Below are 20,404 nucleotides of genomic sequence, written 5' to 3'. Positions count from 1 at the left end.
CTCCTTTGTCGACTAGGGTACTTTTGCCGACTCCTAGAGGAACAAGGTGTACGAAGGGATACTTCACATTTATTTTTATTTCTCGAGATACATGGCACATACAAAAACGTTAGGTAATAATCACAAGGGTTGCTTGAAATTTTACAGGACCACCATCCTTAAAATTGGTACGGATAGGCAAAAAATCACGAGCTAGAATTCCCGCGCGAGTGCTTCAGGGCATCGAGAAGGGGGAAAAGGGTTTCGTTTATCCCCTTCGAAATTTCCTCCCTCGACAAGCTATAGATGGGTTGATGAATCGTTCCACTGGAATTGTCTTCTGAAGCTCGTTCGGCATTCGCGTACATTTTTGACACGAGCTTCCGGATGTAATCGGCGATCTCTTTCGAATGACTTTTAACGCCGATGATTGCACTGTCACTTTTAGAGAAATTTCCATTCGCCTCTGAGTTATCGATTTTCGTTAGGTTGTCCATTCTTGTTACGTTTCCTTTTATTTCAGTGTCACGTCTTGTCCCGATGCTGATAATCGTTGAATTGTCGATTTTCGTTGCGTTTTCATTTCTCTCGTTATTTGTTTCTCCATTCGCAGTTGTCAAATTATTGCTCCTGGGTGTATTTTCATGTTTCGTAGCGTTATCATTTACATTATCATTTTCTATAGAGCCATTTCTCGATGCCGCGGTCTCGTTAATCGACAAACCGTCACTCGATGCCACGTCCGGTTTTATCGCATTGTCGCTTCTAGTCGTGTTGTCAGCTGTCATTAAGTTATCATCCCTCGTTACGTTACCGCTTATTCCTAAGCGAGTACTTCCTGTTGAGTTCCCTTCTACCCTCTCATTATCACTTATAGAAGTACCATGAAATATACTCGAGTTATCGGTTTTCATTACACCTTTCGTTATGTTTTCGCTTGTTGTAATATTTTCTGTCATTTTCTCGTTATTGATCCTCGAAATATTGTAATTTATTCCTAAATTACTATTTATTCCGCTGTTATTTTTCTCCATACCTCTATCAGTAGTATTATTGTTACTCCCAAGCAGTGTCAAATTAAGAACGTTTCCGGTACTGTCATTATTACGTAAATCTCTCTGACTCAATAAAACCCCCGAAGTGTTGTGAAAAATCGTCAATCCTGTAAAATTGTCCGCGATTTTTGCGGGTGTTCCAACAATGCCAGATAATTTTTTATGTTTAGTAGCAACATCGGAGGGAACGTCGATTGATGGAAAACTGAAATCTCTTGAGATTGGTTTATTATTGTTGAATAATGATTTAAATATATTCCCAATTGGTGTCATTCTGTGGGGCACATAACTCCAAGCGTCGGAGTTCCTTGGATTGTCGTGAAATGTTGGTGATAAATTAATTGGAGAACCCCAAGAATTTAAATTCGAGGTGTAAATGGCGTCACTTGGCGGGTCAAATGGCAGTCGGGGTATAAATTCTCTGTCATTAAAAATTGGATCAGAGTTCATAAAATTCGATGACGATAAGGGACTGGAGTTGTCGACGTGTTTTGTGTTTGATATTCTCCCCCTGGATTTTCCGTCAGTGACATTGACATCGAAATGTATCGAGACGGTCTCTCCAGACTTCCGTTTAGAATTAACTAAATTCGCGACCCAAGATCCAAATTCTTTGAAGAATTGAGTCGGAAATTCGAAGTTTTCCGTCATCGAGGAGTCCTCGACAGTACCGAAAGTCGAGCCATTTTTAAAAGAGGGAAAATGAAAACCGCGCGAGTCCTGGAAATTTTTAAAATAATCCCTTCTGAAGGAATCATTCCACGGAAATGGAAAATCAGAATCGGAAAAATTTGTGATGGCGTCCATCGACGGCTCTTCGAACTTTTTTCCAAGATAACTGTCATTGAATGTCATCGCTGGCTTTACAACATCCATGGAAACGTTTCCAATGATGCTCGAATTATTTATTGCCTCGGCTGTAGCAAGCACAGAAATGTTCGTAGTATTATTTTTCGGGAGAAAAGATAGTGAATAATTAATTGCATTAACGGGGTTGAGCAATTCATTCGACTTCGTATTGTTCGGACGAAAATCGCTGGATCTCCGTTTCCGACTTTTCTTGGATTTTTCGAGGAACGAGGCCCCAGGTCTACCCGACCTGTCAGTGGACTTTCCTGAATCAGCAGCCAGTTTGAAGTCCTTCTTCTTGAAGAGGGATTTTTTAAACGGGAAACTGAATGCTTTGCGGAGCTTCGCAAGCCTGGTGGAGCTCTTCGTCTTCTCTTGATCTGAATTTTTCGCCAATTTTTCAGCGGATCGTCGCGCCCTTCTTTTGCACCCTCTGCTGGTCTTCATCTCGGGCTTCCTCAAAGTCGAATCCAAGTCGCGGTTCTTCATCTTCTCCGCGACGTAGCCATAGAAATCCGCGACATCCAGCAGCGTCTTGCGATCCGGAGCCCGATCAAGAACGCTGCCATTGTTCCCGAATCCGACTTCTTCGGGAACCTCGTCGAAGGGTCCATTTCTCTCCTCAATGTGGTCTACCATATCTTTACAGTCCAATTGACCGTCCAGCCCTCTCGAACAATTGGAAGGAAAATCTTGGAGAGCTCTAGACTGACCAGGCTGATCGCCAACGATCGTTCTGGCCACTTTCCTGGTGGCAGGGAACGGATCCGCAGCATCCGATGCCAACGAGGATCTACGGTCATCCGAGAACCGACGACTCTTGTACAAGTCCTTCTCCTGGGTCAACTTCACCTCTTCGGCATCCGACCTACCGGCATCCTCGTGATCGGACCTCTTCCCCGACTCCCTGTATTTCGACATCTTCACCCTCTTCAAGATCTCCTCGAGGATCCCACCGTCTTTGATATCCCCGATAATCTTCTTCAGAAAATCGCTACCAACTACGACTTCCTCCACTTCTGGAGTGAGATTTCTGTGCACCTGACCGTATGGCTTGTTGACCACTTGGAAGAGCTTAACGTTCTTGAAGTCGGCCATCCTCTGAGAGTACCTCGACTGGTCCACAAGATCAGGGTGCATGCGTTTCCGTTTCGTGTGTCTGCAGAGAGCTGCTGGTGTGGACTGGATTTTTCCAGGTCTTGAAAAATCTTGCATCTCGTTGCCTTCGACCAGAGGATCCTTGTCGTCGACCGGGGCCATCAGATTCGGGTTGCCGTGCTGGGATTTGCTGCTCAGCTTAAAGCTGCAGATGTTGGAGGTCTCGGGCATCCCGTAGCCTTTTCCCGAATTTACATAAGAGGCCAATCGTCCAATGGCAACCGCTCGCGGTGTGCAATTGTTCATCCTTGATCCCACGATCGGTCTGTGATGGCTCTTCACCCTGTAGTAGGGCATCAACTGTTCGGTCTCCACGTCGTTAAGTTTCGCGTCTTCCCCAAGGTCTGTCCTATTCTCTATCAGGGTCCCCATGTCCCTTTTCACCCCATAGGCCCGATGGACCAGCTCGTTGGGGCTGGAGAACCCATTCTTACCGTTCTCGTTCATCTGGGAGTTGCGACCCCCCTGAGTTTTCGAACTTCTTGCTCCTTGTGCGGTTCTAGAATAGTGATTCGCGGTTTTTACCCGAGGTCGCAGAACTTTGCGGAGTACTGGAAGGGTTTTGCGCTTCTCCTCGAACGAGAGTTCCGGCAAAACCCCCTTCAGGGTCGACAAGCTCTGCTCCACCTTCGACGCTCGGTTCACCTTCCTGATCCTTTCCAGCTGTCTCCGGAAATCTTGGGTCAACTTGTCCACGTTTATGGTGTCCTCTGGATTTTCTGGGATGACCACGGAAATGATGTTCCCCACGTCCATCGAGGCCTGGTTCAAGACCATCGGCTTGCCTGGAACTGAATCCTCTGATCGTCAGAATACTTAGGAAAAAATTGTCACCTTCAAATCCTGGTTTCCCAGGGAAGGGAAAAAAATTCAGAAGCATTTCTAGGAGACTTTATACAAGGAATTAAAAATTCTCAATCGTTAGAATTTTTTCTAATGATTTATCTCACCAGTGACGGTACGCGTTTCGATGACGGCCAGGCAGAACATGGCGGTTCGCAGCGCGTGCCCAAGAAGAGTCATTTTTTTTTTAAATTGTCCCGAAATTACGAGAATGGTCACACTCGGTCCGTGATATCCGAAATCACTCTGCAAAGCTCCTTGAAATCGACCTATCGATTCCGGACTTCTAGCGATGTCGATCGTTCGGCCGACCGAGTCGAGCCTAACGAGCGATTCAAATCTCTAATCGAATTCCAATTAATCGCTTAACGGCTCGATCGTGAGGTACTTCGTCGGCCGATTGGCAAAATATGCCGTTTCCGTTTGAAAAAACCGATCGCCTCGATACGTCGACAAAACGGTGCTTCCTAGTTTATAACCCAAAGTCTCGACCACAAGTCGAAATGCCCGATTAATTTAATGACACTTGATTATTGCCTGATCCACTTTTGCTGGTTTCCACAATTTTGCTAAACGAGTTAACAACTCCTCCATTCGTAATACAGTTTTGTTTCATGTAATACGCAAATTTATATTAGATAAGAAATCGGGAATTAAAAAAGAATCGAAGTATTGGAGAAAATCTCGAAAAATTCACGAATCGGCTTAAGAAAAATGTCGAAAAAAATGTTTACTCCATTCCTGCAATTTTTCTGCACTCCTGGTATTTTATCATTTAGAATGATGCGTCGAAATGATAAGAGATAATTCTCTGCCGCATCTTCCGAGCATTCCGTCAGCGAGCAGAGGTAGACCGCCAGATGGCGGATCATGATCCACCATCGCCGCACCAGAGGAGGCATTACCATCCGAGTCAACAATTCCGGCCCCCAAGTTTCGGCTCGGTTCACCTGTGCCTACAAAACTCTTATGCCTAGTAAACATGCTCCAACAGTTGGCCAACCGAGTTTGTCGCCATTGTGACGGAACGAAGCTCTCGTCGGCTACCACGGAATCTGTCATTCTTGACAGTCGAGGCCGTGCTTGAAATTCGGTGTTTGTCCAATTTTTTTTTTTTCTATATCTTCCGGCAAGAGACCTCGTGTCTCGCGTGGCACGATCCACGCAGTCTTATCACTCTCCGCGGGACGTATCACTTCTGACAGCCAAGGTTTACCTCTATTCCGCTCTCACGAAATTAGAGTCTCTATTTATTTCATGATTATTACCGAAAGGATGACATAGGTCAAGACAATATTGCACGGATTTATTCATGGACGCTATTTTGAATGTTTCATTTACGCAAAGTTTGTTCTTACGTCTATTACGTTTCTGAAAAAAAAAAAAAGTTTGTGTTCTGTAATCATCAGAGCGTGCGGAGTACAGTTGAACTCACGGTGACAGAAGCGGTCACGGTAAAACAGCCTTACCTACGGTAATGATTGCGTAACAAGTCTCTTCTTCACGGAAGCCCCACACATCTCTTGGTTAAAAAAAAAAAACGACGTGTCGAACGAGTCGCACAATATCTCCCACCTTGCTCATGGTTCAAGGACCGCAACCGGCACGGTCGGTTGCAAATTACAAGAAGAATACGAGCGCCCAGAGAGTACAGGTAATTGTTCGAGTATTCGGTACCCGAGGCTTCGGCTGCCTCCGGAATATATTTACAGTCGGAAAAAAGAAACGGATAAAAACGCGTCTGCAGCGCCGGCCCTCGCTCGGGATGAGCATTAAAGGCTATTCTTCGGGCGCATGAAAGTGCACATTCAGAACGTTTCGCGGCATTGAGTGTAGAATTTCAGTAGGACTTTTAATAAGCTTGGGAACAGTACCTCGGTTCACGCATTGATGCCGCAATATTTAACAAGCTCGCGGAGGATTTTCCATTGAAATCGTGCTTCGAAAGTGGAGAAGAAAACAGGTGCCTCGCGGTTGAGGAAACTGGACACTCAATTCCCGTATAAAGGAGATATCTTTGGGCCGGTGGATATAAATAGCTTATCGTAGCTTCCTTTCCTTTTCCGAGAGAAATGGGTACGGTTTGATGAGATCTTTGGTATCGTTATGTCATTAAGGTATCAGATCCTAAAACCTCGAATTTGACGTTTTCTGTCGTTTAGATGTCGCTTATCCGCGACCGCGGTAGTAAACCCCGCTTGACGGTAGATTTCTCCAGGTCGGTTGGCTCGAAGAGAAGATTCCTTTAAAAGGCTCCTGCCGGAGAGGTAGGTGACCGAATCGAGTGGAGGGGTGAACGATAACAGGTCCGAAGGAACAAGTGGAGGTGCGGTAAATGCGGCAAACGGGAAAGCTGGTTCGTTTCAGGGCAAGTCGACTTGCCCAAGGTCTTTTCGGTCTACTTTAGGGAACGAACACCATTTTGGTGAGCGAGCATTCCACGACTTGTCGCGACAATTTGCCAAGTTGCAGCTCGGCGCGACTTCTAGGACGAGTTTCCCTCCTTGCTCTGGATTTTCGCACTCTCTCTTTCGGGATCGCCGGGAAGTCTGGTTAAACGCGACTATGTGGACGGTTTTGATAATCTTCGGAGATCTTCCCCTTGTTTCTATCAAATTAGGCAGCCTTGACTTGGTCTAGCGAATCCTGGAGGGAGTAAATACCGGTTTGGGTTCATCGTTCACCTTACACCTGCATTATCGTTATCATTAGAGATACACACTGCATATGCTCCGTTCTTTAAATATTTACAATTATTTTTTATTATCGGCTTACGTTCTGCTACCTTCGTTTAGAACGGGAAGTCCTTAGGGCAAATGGTATCAAGCAGTTACTCGATTAGATTCCGCGGAAAACGACATTCGGCCAAAGTTTGCGATAATCAAGGCTTGACCGTTTTCGAAAAAAACATTTACACAGCTCGATATAAGAGGTGCAATAATGCTGGGATATCATAGCTTATTGCGGACTCTTTAAACGCGTATAAATTATTTCTAGAACCAATTTGCTTGCAGTTCGGACAATTTGAAGTCACTGTTGTACAAACTCTAAACCGACCCTGACATAGTAGCCGAAACAAAATTAATCTTTCACCAGAAGAAGAGAGCACCGGGATACGCGAGCAAACAATCTCTTTTCAAAGACGAAAAAAAAGAGACGATATGCTTCGTCTCTCCGTGATAAAGCCTAGGGTGCGAACAGCGGACGTAGAAGTTGCCGTCACGCCGGTTTCAGGGGCAAACTCCAAAGGTTACGTCGATGGACGCAGAGAAGTCAATTGACAGGCCATTATCGGTGCAAAGTGGATTGGGGAGTATCTAATCTACTCTCCTCGTTCTCGCGAAGAAAGCAAGGCTCTTCTTGGGAGGCGACGAGACGGCTTCGGATACATACTCTCCGAGAAATGGCTCGTCGCGTTATCAGAGGGGCTCGGTCCCGACAATCTCGACCTCGTGACGATGCGCGGACGTTTATCATCGCGAAAGGCGGGGGTCTATCGATTCCGCTCGGAAATTTCATCGAAAACCGTTCTCCGACCTGAAAACCTGCATCCAAACAACTCGGCTTCTGCTCGGTCACCGTAAAACCTGCAGGTGCACGCAATTAAGAAAAAATTGTTCTGAAGAAACCAGTGAATGTCGTCAACGGCTCGCTTAACTGATTTGTTTTTACGGTTGCATGATTAGACACGCAAAATAACCAAGCAAAAGGGTTAATTTAGTTCAATTTGGTGCGGTTGGGCCGAAGGCGGCCGGTGGACGCGCAGTCGGCCGATCTCGTGGGCGGTATTGCGCAAATATACGTTGCGGTTTGTTATCGCGGTCATTTTTGCAGCGTCAACGACATCGGCGGTGTGGGGGGAGACGTGATTGTGCTTGTTACTCGAGTGAAGTGCTCTCACGGAGTCAAAAGTCAAGAGGGAAGGGCGTTTCGTGAGAATCCGCGCGGCAGGATTCATACAAACCCTGAACACTGCCGAGAGAGCGTCGGAGAACTCTCGACGTTGACGAGACCAGGAAAAGACGTTCGATTCGCCTCCACTCGACATGGCCAAATTCGCCAGGACCTCCCAGAAGCTGCTCCTGGCCCTGGAAAATGGGGCCAAAATCCGGGGACATCGCAGATGCGTCTCCAATCTGCCGCGCGTCAAGATCATCGATGGGACCAGCGGCGAGAAAATCATTCCCTCTCCTTATGGGTCCATTCCCATCCCCGAAATGCCGGTTCACGAGTACACCTGGAGGAACTATACCCAATATGAAAATAAAATAGCGATGGTGAGTGAAGGTGCTCTCACTGAGCTGGGATTTTATTAGAAATTGCAACATTTTACTAAAGCCCGGGAAAAATTGTTTGAAAAATATTCCTTGTCGAGTTGTGGTCAAGGGGCAGGGTGGATAGATGTGTCTTTCAGTTTGATGCAAGAATTGCAATGCATAATTCACGAAGCCAAGTTAAATGTTTACGGTTCGGCCGGCTGAAAGCATTGACGTTGGGTGCATCAGTCATGTCTGTCAAAAGTTTGCCTTGAAATTGTTTGCAAAGTATGGCGACGGGGAATGCGCCTCGTGACGAAGAAAGCCGCGTGTTAATTACAGGGCGCCATTAATTATTCATAAGGAAGCTCTCGGAGCTTTGCGGAACTCCGGGGAAGAATAATTCTAAGTAGAAACTTAAGTTGCGCTGGAAGTTCGGTACGTAAACGTTGCATTTTCATATTTCATTGGAATCGGCAGTCGCATATCTCCGGTGGGGACTTTTAAAACTCCCCGAAATTTCCATAAAGAACTTTGGCGTTATTTTTTAATTGTCTTTCTGGAGCTTCGGATGGCTAAGTTTCTCCAAAAACTGGCAGCTCTGGAAATTTTCGGTAACATTTTGCTCGTAATTGTCCATTGATTAACGAATCATTTTTTTTCCCCGCAGGAATGTGGGGCAACGGGGAGAAAATACACCTATGCCCAATCAAGGGACTATTCGAACTACGTGGCGAGAAGTTTATTAAATATGGGTCTAAAAAGAGGAGATGTCATTGCCATAATTTTACCAAATATGCCAGAACATGGAATTTCGTTTCTGGGAGCTTTGGAGGCTGGTCTGGTCGTGACTACCGTCAATCCATTTTACACAGTTGGTGAGTAAAGAGTTTTTTATCGTACGTGAATAGAATAAATTTTTCTTATTTTTTTGCGATAAATCAGTTCAGGTAATAACCATGACTCGCGGAGACTGCGGCGAGACGTCCTTTATGTAACGGTCGACCGTAAATGTACAATTTGGAATTATGGAAGTCACGGAGTAATTGCGGGTTACAGAATACGAGAGCAAATTGATAACGTTATCAGCACACGGTTCAAACGGACCGATTTGTATCGTTAAGGATAAGATCCTCGTAACGAGAGCGCAGGCGGTCGAGAGTTTCCCATAAATTCTCTTATCGCTTTGGTGGGTCATAGTCGATACCGGCGTGATCGATCATAGACGCACCAAATTGATAAATCGTATTTTTGAATCATACATTTATCTGCAATAAAAAAAAAAGATACCGGAGAGTAAAGGTGCGCGGAACGTCGTGTACTTGTTGTAATACGCTGTTTACATGCCATGCCCACAGTAATTGCAAATTCGTTATTTAATAGCCGCGCTAGATAATCGTACAGAATTTAATACCGCGATAAATCGGTAATCCAGTGAAACGGATTACGCTGGGCAAAGGTACGCGAAGAGCACGTATCAGTAATTTGAAAAAACATTTAATTTCTTAATCTTACCGTAATCAAGTAATGACTCATTCGTTGCCAAATAAATGCATGAATGATTTAATAAGTTAAATCATTAATTAAACGGCTTATTACTATCCTTATCATATCGGTATGTCGCTCAAGCAATATTTCATATATTTCAGGGGACACGCAGGGATCATCCCTGTCCCTCCCAAAACTGTACCTTAAGTGAGCTGAAAATCGACTTGCACCCTACAAATTCATTCTAAAAACTCTGTAAAAAAAAACAATCGAAATCGACTCGTACCTTAATTCATACCTTCTGCCAACGTCGGTCCACTATAGTTCAGTGAGTCGGTCTAAGACGTCTAAGAAACCGAAGCTGCGACAGGTGCACGTCCGTACCAGAGGGATCAATCCCTCGGCGGAGTAAATTGCATCGAATTGGTCGTTCCCGGTAGTTTCTTCGGATTGAAAAAAAGGAATGGCAATTTCCAGGCGAAATCTCGAGGCAGTTAATTTCCTCGGACGCGAAGGGTGTCATCACGAGTGTGGAAATCGCCAATACGGTCCTGGAAGCTGCGAGTGTCCTGAAGCCAATTAAAGCTCCCGTAATAGTGGTCGACGATGGCACGGGGCCTATTCCCGAGGGAGGGATACCATTCCAGGTAACTTCATTTTGTTCCTGATCGACGAGGGCCACGAGCAGTGATTTTCCGGATAGGTCCTAATTTTTTTAATAATAATTTTCAACTTCAAGGATTTGATCGAGAAGGGTAAATCTCTGCCGGCCGTGCCGCAGTATCCGTGGTCACCAAACAGCTTGGCAGCTCTACCTTACTCGAGCGGGACCACTGGCCTGCCAAAAGGTGTCATGCTGTCGCACATGAACCTCGTTAGCAATATCGAGATGATGGAGAATACAATAGGCCAGGAAGCCTGGAATCCCACCACAGGTAGAAATCCGAAGGGAGGAAAAAAGAGGAATGATTTAAAATCTCAGGAAAATGAGACGATCCGTAATTTCTGTTAATGGTCCCTTTCAGATACCTTCCAAGAAGTGATGCCGACCGTTTTACCACTTTTCCACATTTACGGGATGAACTCGATAATGTTGCCGCGATTGGCGGCCGGCTCGAAGCTGGTCACTTTACCGAAATTCCTGCCAGAGCTTTACGTCAGCGTTTTGGATAAGTACAAGGTCCGGAATGATGCAAAAGATTGGAGTAAAAAATCGACGAATTCCAAACTGAAACGACAATAAAAAAAGAATGACATTTATCGGTTTGCAGGCTACCGTATTGTTCTGCGCCCCGCCGATCATCCTTTTCCTGGGAATCTCTCCGCTGGTAAAGAAACATCACTTGGAAAATGTCCACAGTGTCATCAGCGGAGCTGCACCCATTGGCGATGGTGACGTCCGTCGATTTTATGAGAAATTCCAACTGGATAAAAGTAAAGTGTCATTTTACCAAGGTAAGTCAAGAGTTATTATCCGTTATAAAAGTAAAATGCTCGTAAGAACGTAGGGCTCGGAACGTTAATTAAAAAAATGAAAAACTTGGTAGTGTAGCCTGTACTTGAAATAATTCGGGAACGAAATTTGTATCTAATTTTGCATATTCAATCACGTTAAACGCACCGACTCATGTTGCTCGCGCAAACAAATTTTGCAATTCAATCAAAGACACGGCATTAATACTCCTCCAAGAACTTTGCATGCACCTAAGGCCGTAATGTAAATAAAGAATGGTTTATTCATTTACTGATTGATTTATTTCACTTTGAGAACGTTCTATAACTTCTAGGCTACGGTTTGACGGAGACGTCTCCCGTGACTTTCCTCGAGAAATCCAGTAAGAAGTTCAACAGCATCGGCAGACCGATCTGTAACAGCGAGGCGCGATTGGTGGACCCCATCACGAATAAGGACGTGAAGGCTCCGAGAGAAACCGGCGAATTATGGGTGAGAGGGCCACACGTCATGTTGGCGTATTACAAAAACGAGAAGGCTACTCGGGAAATCATCAACGAAGATGGTTGGTTAAAGACCGGGGACCTTGCCTATTACGATGAAGAATTCGACTTCTTCATCACCGACAGACTGAAGGAACTTATCAAGGTGAAAGGATTCCAGGTAGATTTCCAGTGATTTTGGGTACCGTAACGCAGATTTGAGGTTGACCGAAATTGAGAAAATTTTTTGAAAACGCTTAGGTGCCTCCTGCTGAACTGGAAGCCCTCTTGAGAACTCATCCAGACATTGAAGAAGCTGCGGTAATTGGCGTGCCGGACGAGAGGTGCGGAGAAGTGCCTCGTGCATTCGTCATGAAGAAAAAAGAAAGCAAACTGACAGAGGAGGAAATTCAGAATTTTGTCAAGAAACAAGTGGCCGAATTTAAGCAACTCCGAGGTACGTCGACTTTTATACCGAATTATCAAAAAAGAGATAAACGTCAAATTTTCTATTTATTTTAGGAGGAGTCGTATTCGTCGACAACATTCCTAAAAACCCGTCTGGTAAAATACTTCGGTCGAAGCTGAAGAGTGAATACGTGAAATGATGCTGCGAAGAATGACCGGAAAGGTGTCATTAGATGCATCGAACATCGTCGGAAAAATTTCGGCGAGATATCCCTGCAGGATGTTTGAAAGCGCCGTGACGTCCGCTAAATTTCAAACACAATACTTTGTAAATATTAAATATATGTAATCGGGTGGATGTATTGTAAGGTCGAATGTGTGCAATAACGTCATGATGTGTTAATTTATGTACCTTTTGATGATACTAAACTAGAATTTGTAATTTAAGTCTCATAAACTGAATGCCCATTTTATCTGCGGAGGTTTCGCGCATTTATAATACAAATTACGTTTAACAAAAGGTCTCCGAGCCTGCCAGTTTTTATTATTTAAACAAATTCAGTGCCTCGTTGCCTCCTTTGTAAAATGCGTAGGTATAATAATAATTTTCATACCTTGTAATTAACCCGAAAGGTCTGGAAATTCACTTTTATTATAGCGGAACGTCCCTTTTAAAATTCATTTCGCTCGAAGGAGAAAGAAATTCTAGACGGAAAATCCCATGTAATGATCTCAGCCATGTTTTATTGTTCCCGACAAGGCAGCATTAAAACCGACTGTTGCTTGCGTGAAAATTGCGCTCGAAAGGAGCCTCATGAGCCAGGAGAAGGAAACTCCGCGATATCCACGTCCGGAAAAGTCTCGCCTCTCAGAAAGAGAGTTTACCCGAGTGTTCCCAGTAATGAAGACGAGACGTCATGGTACACGTTTAATTGCGCGGTAATTATAATTAGTTAAACTCGACAGGACGGCGCGAGCTGGTTCACGTGCCTGTTTTTTGGAGCAGCAGACGTCGGTAATTCTGGAGAATTTCTGCATTTTCAGTACAAAAGAGAACCAACGAACGCACAACTAAGACTCGGGACTTAAACGTTTACGACTCTGCTGCGTTCAGCTGTCGCATTTTAATTTTTTTTTTATAATTCTTTTTAAGAGAATCGTGCCTTGATTACGCCTCGGCGTTCTCGAGGTAATTGCACCCGGACGAGATTGCGAGACCCAAATGTTTCACAGGGGGTAGCTCCGTGTCGAAATTTTCGACATTTTCATTTCAAACGCAACTCGAGAACACCGCGGTTAAAATGCATCACTCATTAAGCCGTAATTATTCATCACGGTTGCGTCCAAAAAATAATTTTTCTCCGTTTGCGACAATATCGCCGGCGATGATACTTGGGCGCTCTCGTCGGTAATTGCGCCCGGGTGAGAACTCGAGGAAGGGCGGCTTTGTGTCTGGATTTCTGGCCGACGATGACGCGCCGCGACGCCGGCTGCGAAGACGAGGAAACCGGGCGGAAAAACGAGAGTCGGTGGCACGGCGAGGGTCTGGCCGAAAAAGGAAATGAAAATTCATAAAGACCGAGGGTGTAATTAGTTTACGGGATCAAAGCGGGACTCGTGCGCCACCTAATTAGTCCACTGGGGCTCCGATGAGTGCCAAAGAAGGCGTGGGATTAATCATTAACGGAGGGGGGCGAAACCAGATTCGCGTCATACCTCGCTACCGGCTCTCTCTCGAATGGCTTTACACCGGTCTGGCCGACGGAATTGAGGAATTGAAAAGGGCGCCTGTTTACGCTTTTCCTTTCTCTCGTATTCCATTGAAGAATGCAGGGAACGAAAAGTTCTCAGGGATTCCAATATGGCGAAGCACGGCTCTCTCGGCGGGGATTTACGGGAGTTTCCGTTGTTTATCGACCGTGGATCGCCAAGAATAACGTATTTAAAGCAGGTCGCCGGCATACACTCGTCAGGTTCCCCACGATAAATCACCGCTCGAATATTAATTCGAAACCCCGGCTCCTTTTTGCTCTATGGGTAGGACGAGACGATCGCCAGCGGGACGTGCGAATTGAAAAATGGCGGCCACTCCGACCTCCTGGTTCCGGCACCGCAATTTCCTGAATTAATTTCACGGAGACCCCAGTCTCGAGGGGTCCACGGATCCCCTCTTCGGGAGGGCAAATTCTGGACCTAACCTAACCTATAAAAATTTACCGCTGGCATCAAACCCGGGAAGAAAAGAGTCGAAACGGGCGACTCCATGTCTCCGTGTATAAATGATTAATTTATTTATTCGCGTCGCCCGTGAGGGAGCGAGATGCGAAAAGTCGTTTGCAGCATTTTGAAGGCACGTTTTCCGCCAAGTGGACGCCGATAGCGCAATCGATGGGGCGGGTAAATCAGCAGCCGAGGCAGAACGAGGATGATAAGGGCCGGTGGAGGCGGATCGGAGGCATCTGAGTGGGGCGGAATTTAGTAGGGTGGTGGTCAACGGGTTAGAGGGTCGTCGTGACGCCGGGGAGGACCTAGAAGAGGTCGCCAGTGGTAGCCGTTGAATAAACTATGAGGACAGTGACACGAACGAGGAGGTAGGTGGTTGGACGCTGGAGCGTTCTATTTTTGCGCCCGCTCAACTTCCACGTTCTTCGCCGTGTTAAACGGCGCGCCTTTCTTTTCTTCGATGACTCTTCTTCGGAGCTGGACAACGGAAACCGGGCAACGGCCCTTCCGGAGACCCTCTTTCGGCCAGGCGGAAACAAAGGACCCGCCATGGCCTCGTTAGGATGCTTTTCGTCACTTGGCCTCAAAACTGTCCCCACGTTTTGCCTCCGGACCGGTCGTTGATGTCGTTTCGTTCCTCGCGCCTGTTAAAGATCTCTAAGAAGAAATTTTATTTAGAGGGCGCAAATAAAATTTCTGGAGCACGATTTGGAGGTGGAGGAGAGATTCTCCGAAAATTCGAGGTCGTGCCCACGTCCGCGGGGAGAAAGCAACTCCAGGATTGTACGTCCGGCAGCACGTCGGAGCTTTTTTGTTCCCGAGTTCACTAAACCTCCGCGCCGGTTAATTGGCGCGTTTTCCTCTCGCTTTTCTTTTCTCCCACCTCTTTCTTCCGGCCAGACAACGGAAACTGGACAACGGCCGTCCAGAAGGCTCCTCGTTCCCTCTGTCCGTTCCAACAAACTCTCGACGACTCTAGGCCACGGGAACAAAGGACTCGCTTATCAACTCGTTCTTATCTCTTGCCGTGACTCCCCGATGCCTCGAAAAAATCTCCCTCCGTACTCTTTTTCTCATTAGGGTATTCCAGAAGAAAAGGAACGCAAAATGTCCTGCCAAAGATTTTTTTCCAGCGACAGGATATGTACACATTCCACGGTTAGCTCAGCACATTCCATTGGAATGAAAACAGCGAGGGGAAATTAATTTCATTTATGCCTTGTACCATTAGCATTATTCTTTCATGGAATTCTGGGAGCCACACTTTCCATTTGGCAAAGTGCACCGCGCGAATGTATATTTTTTCTTTCGAGGCTGAAATAATTTCGTTCCACTTGATGCGCCATAATTGCTCCCCGTAGCTCGGTGCGAATCGCGAGCACGTACATATGATTGCGGCCTACGAGAACACTTCGAAAATGCATTTACTCGCCAAGCGAAGTGTGTTATCGAGTTTAACAACCCGGCGAGAGTACCGTTTATCTTCCGAATAAAGTTTCCGCCGTCGTCGGAATCAAACATCGATCCGTTCGAGTGATTTCTTCTCGACTAGAGTCGATTTGCTTCGCCCTGAACGTCTCGGTGCACTCTGACGGTCCAATGTCGTATTTCTTATCGGCAAAGATGCAAAAGATAAAAGAAGGACACAGCGTCAATTAGTTTCATAAACACCGAAGGGGGAAATTTAATGTTAATTAAATTCTAGTTCGCCGCAAGTTTGCGAATCGGTGCCATCCTTGGGGGATTGGGTCCCGATTGGTCACGTAATTTATTGGTTTTTTACGTTTCTTGTGGTAAATTATTTTATTTTCGTAATATACGTTGAAAATTTGGAGTGAAGAGAGTAGAAGGGATATTTTTTCCGGCAGTCTGGAGCCTCCCGACCGCCCGCTCGGTCTTTTCGGGGTTTTCCCGGGTCCGAGCCGTCCGTACGGGGGTGCTCGGTCGCTCTCGTTGTCTCTCTCCCTCTTGCTGCGCCCGCCTTGCTCCGTCCTCGTCTCGCCGTGGCGCCACCGCGGCGGTCCACGGCGGCGCTGCGCGGCACACACCCACCGGCGTAGCGGCGAGACTCGGCGAACCTGCCCTCAGTCGTCCGCGCACCCTTGAACGGAGAGGGTCGCCAGTTCGTGACTTCCGCGCTGTCTACGCTCTCTGCGCCCTCCACGCACCTCTCCCCGGCTGAATCCAGAAGACACCACGAGTGCCGTTCGTCGGGAGGCTGTCTACCTCTAGTCACGAACTATCAGCCCCTATCAACACCCTTCGACGGTATATCATCTGACTCTGAACGTTCGCCGACTATTCTTGGTTTTCTTTGAGTCTTGCTGTCTTCGCGAGGAAATGAAGCGAAACGATTCTGGACCTGTTTGCGATTTTAGGTTAGGTTCGCTTTCCTTCCTCTTTCTAAATTACGAGTTTCTCAAAATGGAAGGAAATATTCTCTGTACAAGTAGAAATGGAAGTTGAGAAATTCTGGTTAGACGTGTATTTTCGTAGTATTTTATTGCGAAGAGAATGTGCGATTACCGTGGATATATTGTGCGAGGCTCGAGGGTGCCGATTGAGTCGGTCATTGCGCAAAAAGCACCGGTGCTCGTTTGAAGTTGAAAACGAGGGCTAATTACGGAAGTACTCTTCGGGAAAAGTCGGTGCCTCGGCCCGCGTTACGATAATATTTCAAGAATATCGTAATTTCCATTTTACCTTGGGACCGACCCCGGCAAGCGATAACTCGAAACTTTTATCAACTTAACTTTCCATTGGGGAAGAGTTCATTCCCTCGGGTAATTCCCGTTTAAACGTATTGGTCGCTGCCTGGCCAACTTTTTCCCCAAACGAGAATTACTCGGAAAAACGAGTTTTCGAGGTACTCCCTAGGTACAATGATCCGACGTCGTCGACCTTTTGTCGTTCATTACAATTACCCTGACTTCCGTCCAACCTCTGATTACTTACCCGAAGACTGGAGTCACTATTTACAAACCGAAGGATTTAGTTCGCCTATTTTTTTTTTCCCCATTCCTCGCTCCGTATTTATTTACGTTCTGCGGTTCGCTCGAAATAAGTCAGATAAATCTCTCCATTTCCTTTGCGGCTGGCAAGAGATACATTGAATAAAAGTTGCTCGCTTCGGGGGGAAAATAATTTGCGAGAGGGAAAAAATTGTCTCGATTCCCCTTTCCCGGGGTTGCTAGTTGATCTTTGTCCTTATTCTTCATTCTTTTTCCGCGCGGCTAATGGTCGACTGCATTTATTTGCCCATGTCGCCACCGATAAAAGCGTATTACTTTTTCTACTCGGGAATTCTTTTTTTATAAATTATTTAATTCGCCTCGGTCCGCCCTATTTTCGAGGAAGTCAGCAATTTGGAGCGACTCGCGTGGTGTCGGATCGACTTTTGTTAACTTGTAAAATTAAGATAATTGCTTATCCATGTTAACAGCCGATAATTCTTCGAAACGGTCGATTCGATACGTGCGCTGGAAAAATAAATTATAATCTTTGGCCGTTCTCTCCAATTTGCATCCGCATCGGAAATGCACGCGAGCGCACTCGCATAAATTGCATAAGTATTGAAAGCATTCATAACCGCGAACGCGATAAAACGGAATAGGTCATTTAATTCCGCTCGTCAGCATTATTTCTTTAGGGCCTGCGTTTCGCATTCCCATTTTGATTCTCGAAAATTTTCCCCTTCGCGCAAATCGCGCTGGAGTGGTTCCGCTCTTTAGATTAATTTATCGTTCCAGGCGGAATTATTTCTCGATCGGTCGATTCTTTTTTTTTTTTCGTCGAAGTTCTGTCGATGTGGTGCCCATAGGTCAGTTTGTTCGCGGTATTATTTTTTTTCCCCCAACCATTCAATTTAATTTTTCGCTTTTTCCGCACCTCGATTCGGCCCTGTCGCGCAGCGAGTTTCGCCGCCGAAAAACTCCCGAGGGATACCGCATAATTGAACCACTGTACACCAATTCTCCGGAGCAAGTAACCTCGGCACATTTCGAATCCCCCGAAAAATGTTGAGAATCTCGCCCGATCGAGTTGGGTCTGCCGCGATCTATCGATCATTTGCCGGAATCCTCATCCATCAGACTCGCCTTCGTGCCCCCTCGACGTATTTCGTGCTCTCTCTCTCTCGGAATTATTTTTTTTCCATTGAGAAGGCAAACCCTCGATCATCTCTAAGACGTAGGAAAATTGTTAGAAATTTATCTGAAATAAAAAAAGAATAACCAGGGGATTCGGGAGGATTTTTCCAAGCATTCCGCAGGAACATTTGGCGCCTTCTCTCCTCGCTATTTTAGTAGCTTATTTTTTTTTGTCGATTTCACAGCCGGCGAATAGCGCGAATCGAGCTCGCTTGTCATTCGCTGCGAGTCAGGCAGTAATTTGCATAAATTTCCCCCTCACCCCCCGGGCAGGAAATTAAATTGAACGTGAAGATTTCGCACCCCCCTCGGTTGACACGATCACTCCTGAACGTCCTCGCCTGCACCTCCCTTCGTTTCTGGCGAATCGAAAGGCAACATTTTTTTCCTATTTCCCTTTTCGCATTTTTCTTCCCCCCTTTTGTCCCTCGCTCTGCGAATCCCCACGGCTCGTTAGTCGGCGCACGGTCGAAAGGTGCACAATTTCTATTGACAATTGCCTCGCAAACGCGCGCTCTCGCATTGTCCGCGGCCTGCAATTCGCCCGCGAGTTGTGCGAATGCACTCGGTTGCATTTTGCGAACAATCCTCCGCGGGCTGTTTTCTCGTCTATCCGGGCGAGAGTGAACCGCGAATAGGAATATTTTTTGTACGCAGGCCGTGAACACTGCCATACCTAATTGAGGCAATTAACGGGGAGGGGATAAGGATGACGAACGCTTAAATCGCGTTTAATTGGACTAGGCGATACCTGTAGTATCTCCTTCGCAATTACCGATGCCGATATCCCAGTCACCGGTTTGCGTTAATATTCGCGACGCTTCGATCATTAATACTGCTCGTATCACCGAAATAACGCATTGATGGAATGTACTCCGCGCAAGGAATTTTCATGTAAAATTAAATGCATAACGTTCTACATGTGGGTCGAACAGAAAATTAGGAGAGCCGTATAAATATCTAAGTGGGCGCGTTTTGGGGGGAGGTAATGGACGCGGGCGAGTAGGTGAACCAGCTAATTGAAATTTCTCTTGCGGGAACCGCGAGGGTGGGCGACGGCGAGACCGAAGGCTTGGAAGTATCACGAGGAGAGGGAGAAACGTGCAAAAGTGGCCGAAAACCGAAAGGCGGGGTAATTCGTGGATAAAGTCGGGGGTCTCTAAAGGCGCCGTGGGAACGGAGGGTGTGAGGAGGCGGGTGGGGGTGGAGGAAATTCACTGAAACGAGTTTTCGCCGATGATGAACGATGCCACTCGGATGTGGGTGCTTCTCCACCTCCTGCGGGATTCCTTGCCATTTGCTAATAAATAAATACGCCCTCGGCCGGGGGGAATCCCGGAGGACGTGACGGGAACGCCGGGAGCGCAGGAAAGTAAAGCCGAGTTTACATTGCGCCGACTCGATGTTGCCGGGGCTCAATATTGACTGTGTACCGGTCCTGAATAATTGAAAGCGAAACTTACCTCGTCGAAAGATACGACAGTGTCGGCCGGGTCGCGAATCGTCGCCATTTTGCATGGACTCTTTGAGCGCGACCCGAGGAGACTGCAGGAGTTTTCCGCGGATGGTGCCGGTGAGTTATTTCGAAATCCGCGGGTGGAGTCGCGTCGATTCAACATCTGAGATGTACTTGCGGTTTATAAATGCCTTGTATATTTTTCTTCCTCCCGAATGATTGCGTTCTTCCCTACACCTTCCGGCCAGGCCTTCGGGAATGCAGGAAGAGGACCTCGAAGCCGGACACCGGACGACAAAAGACTTTGCACGCGGTCGCTTCAACGACCACGTCGAAGAGTCCTCCGGTGGTTGCGGCATTAATTAAGCCACGATTAATTCGCGAAAACGCGGCAAGCTCCTTTGAGGCCACCCCCCGGGGGAACGAGGAGCTAATGCAGGACCGACCGGAAGCGAGGGGGTCCTCTTTCGCCACGCTACCCTGCGAACGCGGAAGTGCCCTCCGCGTTTATATCCCCTTTTAACGCCGAGCCTCGGGACGCGAAGGGGGAGGGCCTCCACCCTGTGTTTTCCCTCTCTTTTCTAGGAACCCGAAGGACTGCGAGCT

General features: G+C 46.6%; 3 protein-coding genes across 4 annotated transcripts in view; 2 read left to right on the top strand and 1 right to left on the bottom strand.

The window, feature by feature from the left end:
- Positions 1-51: 51 nt before the first annotated feature.
- On the bottom strand, positions 52-4,172 carry LOC105696343. Its single transcript, XM_012418756.1, has 2 exons — positions 3,992-4,172; positions 52-3,832 (listed from the first exon to the last, which is right to left on the bottom strand). Exons 1-2 carry the CDS (start codon positions 4,062-4,064, stop codon positions 186-188), a joined length of 3,720 nt encoding a protein of 1,239 aa, XP_012274179.1. The 5' UTR covers positions 4,065-4,172; the 3' UTR covers positions 52-185.
- Positions 4,173-4,928: 756 nt separating this feature from the next.
- On the top strand, positions 4,929-12,592 carry LOC105696331 (4-coumarate--CoA ligase 1). The gene is made up of 10 exons (XM_012418732.2): positions 4,929-5,538; positions 7,719-8,161; positions 8,811-9,018; positions 10,106-10,275; positions 10,368-10,563; positions 10,654-10,808; positions 10,900-11,083; positions 11,416-11,744; positions 11,825-12,020; positions 12,086-12,592. The coding sequence occupies exons 2-10, from the start codon at positions 7,931-7,933 to the stop codon at positions 12,169-12,171; spliced, it is 1,755 nt and encodes a 584-aa protein (XP_012274155.1). The 5' UTR covers positions 4,929-5,538; positions 7,719-7,930; the 3' UTR covers positions 12,172-12,592.
- Positions 12,593-16,295: 3,703 nt separating this feature from the next.
- Positions 16,296-20,404, top strand: part of LOC105696350 — a 76,165-nt gene continuing 72,056 nt past the window's right edge. For both annotated transcript variants that reach the window (XM_023435001.1, XM_012418765.1), the window contains exon 1: positions 16,296-16,462. The gene's annotated coding sequence lies outside the window, so the exon portion shown is untranslated. The remainder of the gene's footprint in view (positions 16,463-20,404) is intronic.

The sequence above is a fragment of the Orussus abietinus genome, unplaced genomic scaffold, assembly GCF_000612105.2.
Source record: "Orussus abietinus isolate OABI.00-Male unplaced genomic scaffold, Oabi_2.0 scaffold34, whole genome shotgun sequence".
In the NCBI taxonomy this organism is placed as follows: Eukaryota; Metazoa; Arthropoda; class Insecta; order Hymenoptera; family Orussidae; genus Orussus; species Orussus abietinus.
Note: the sequence above shows the minus strand (reverse complement) of the source record. Positions and strands in the feature narration are given on the sequence as shown.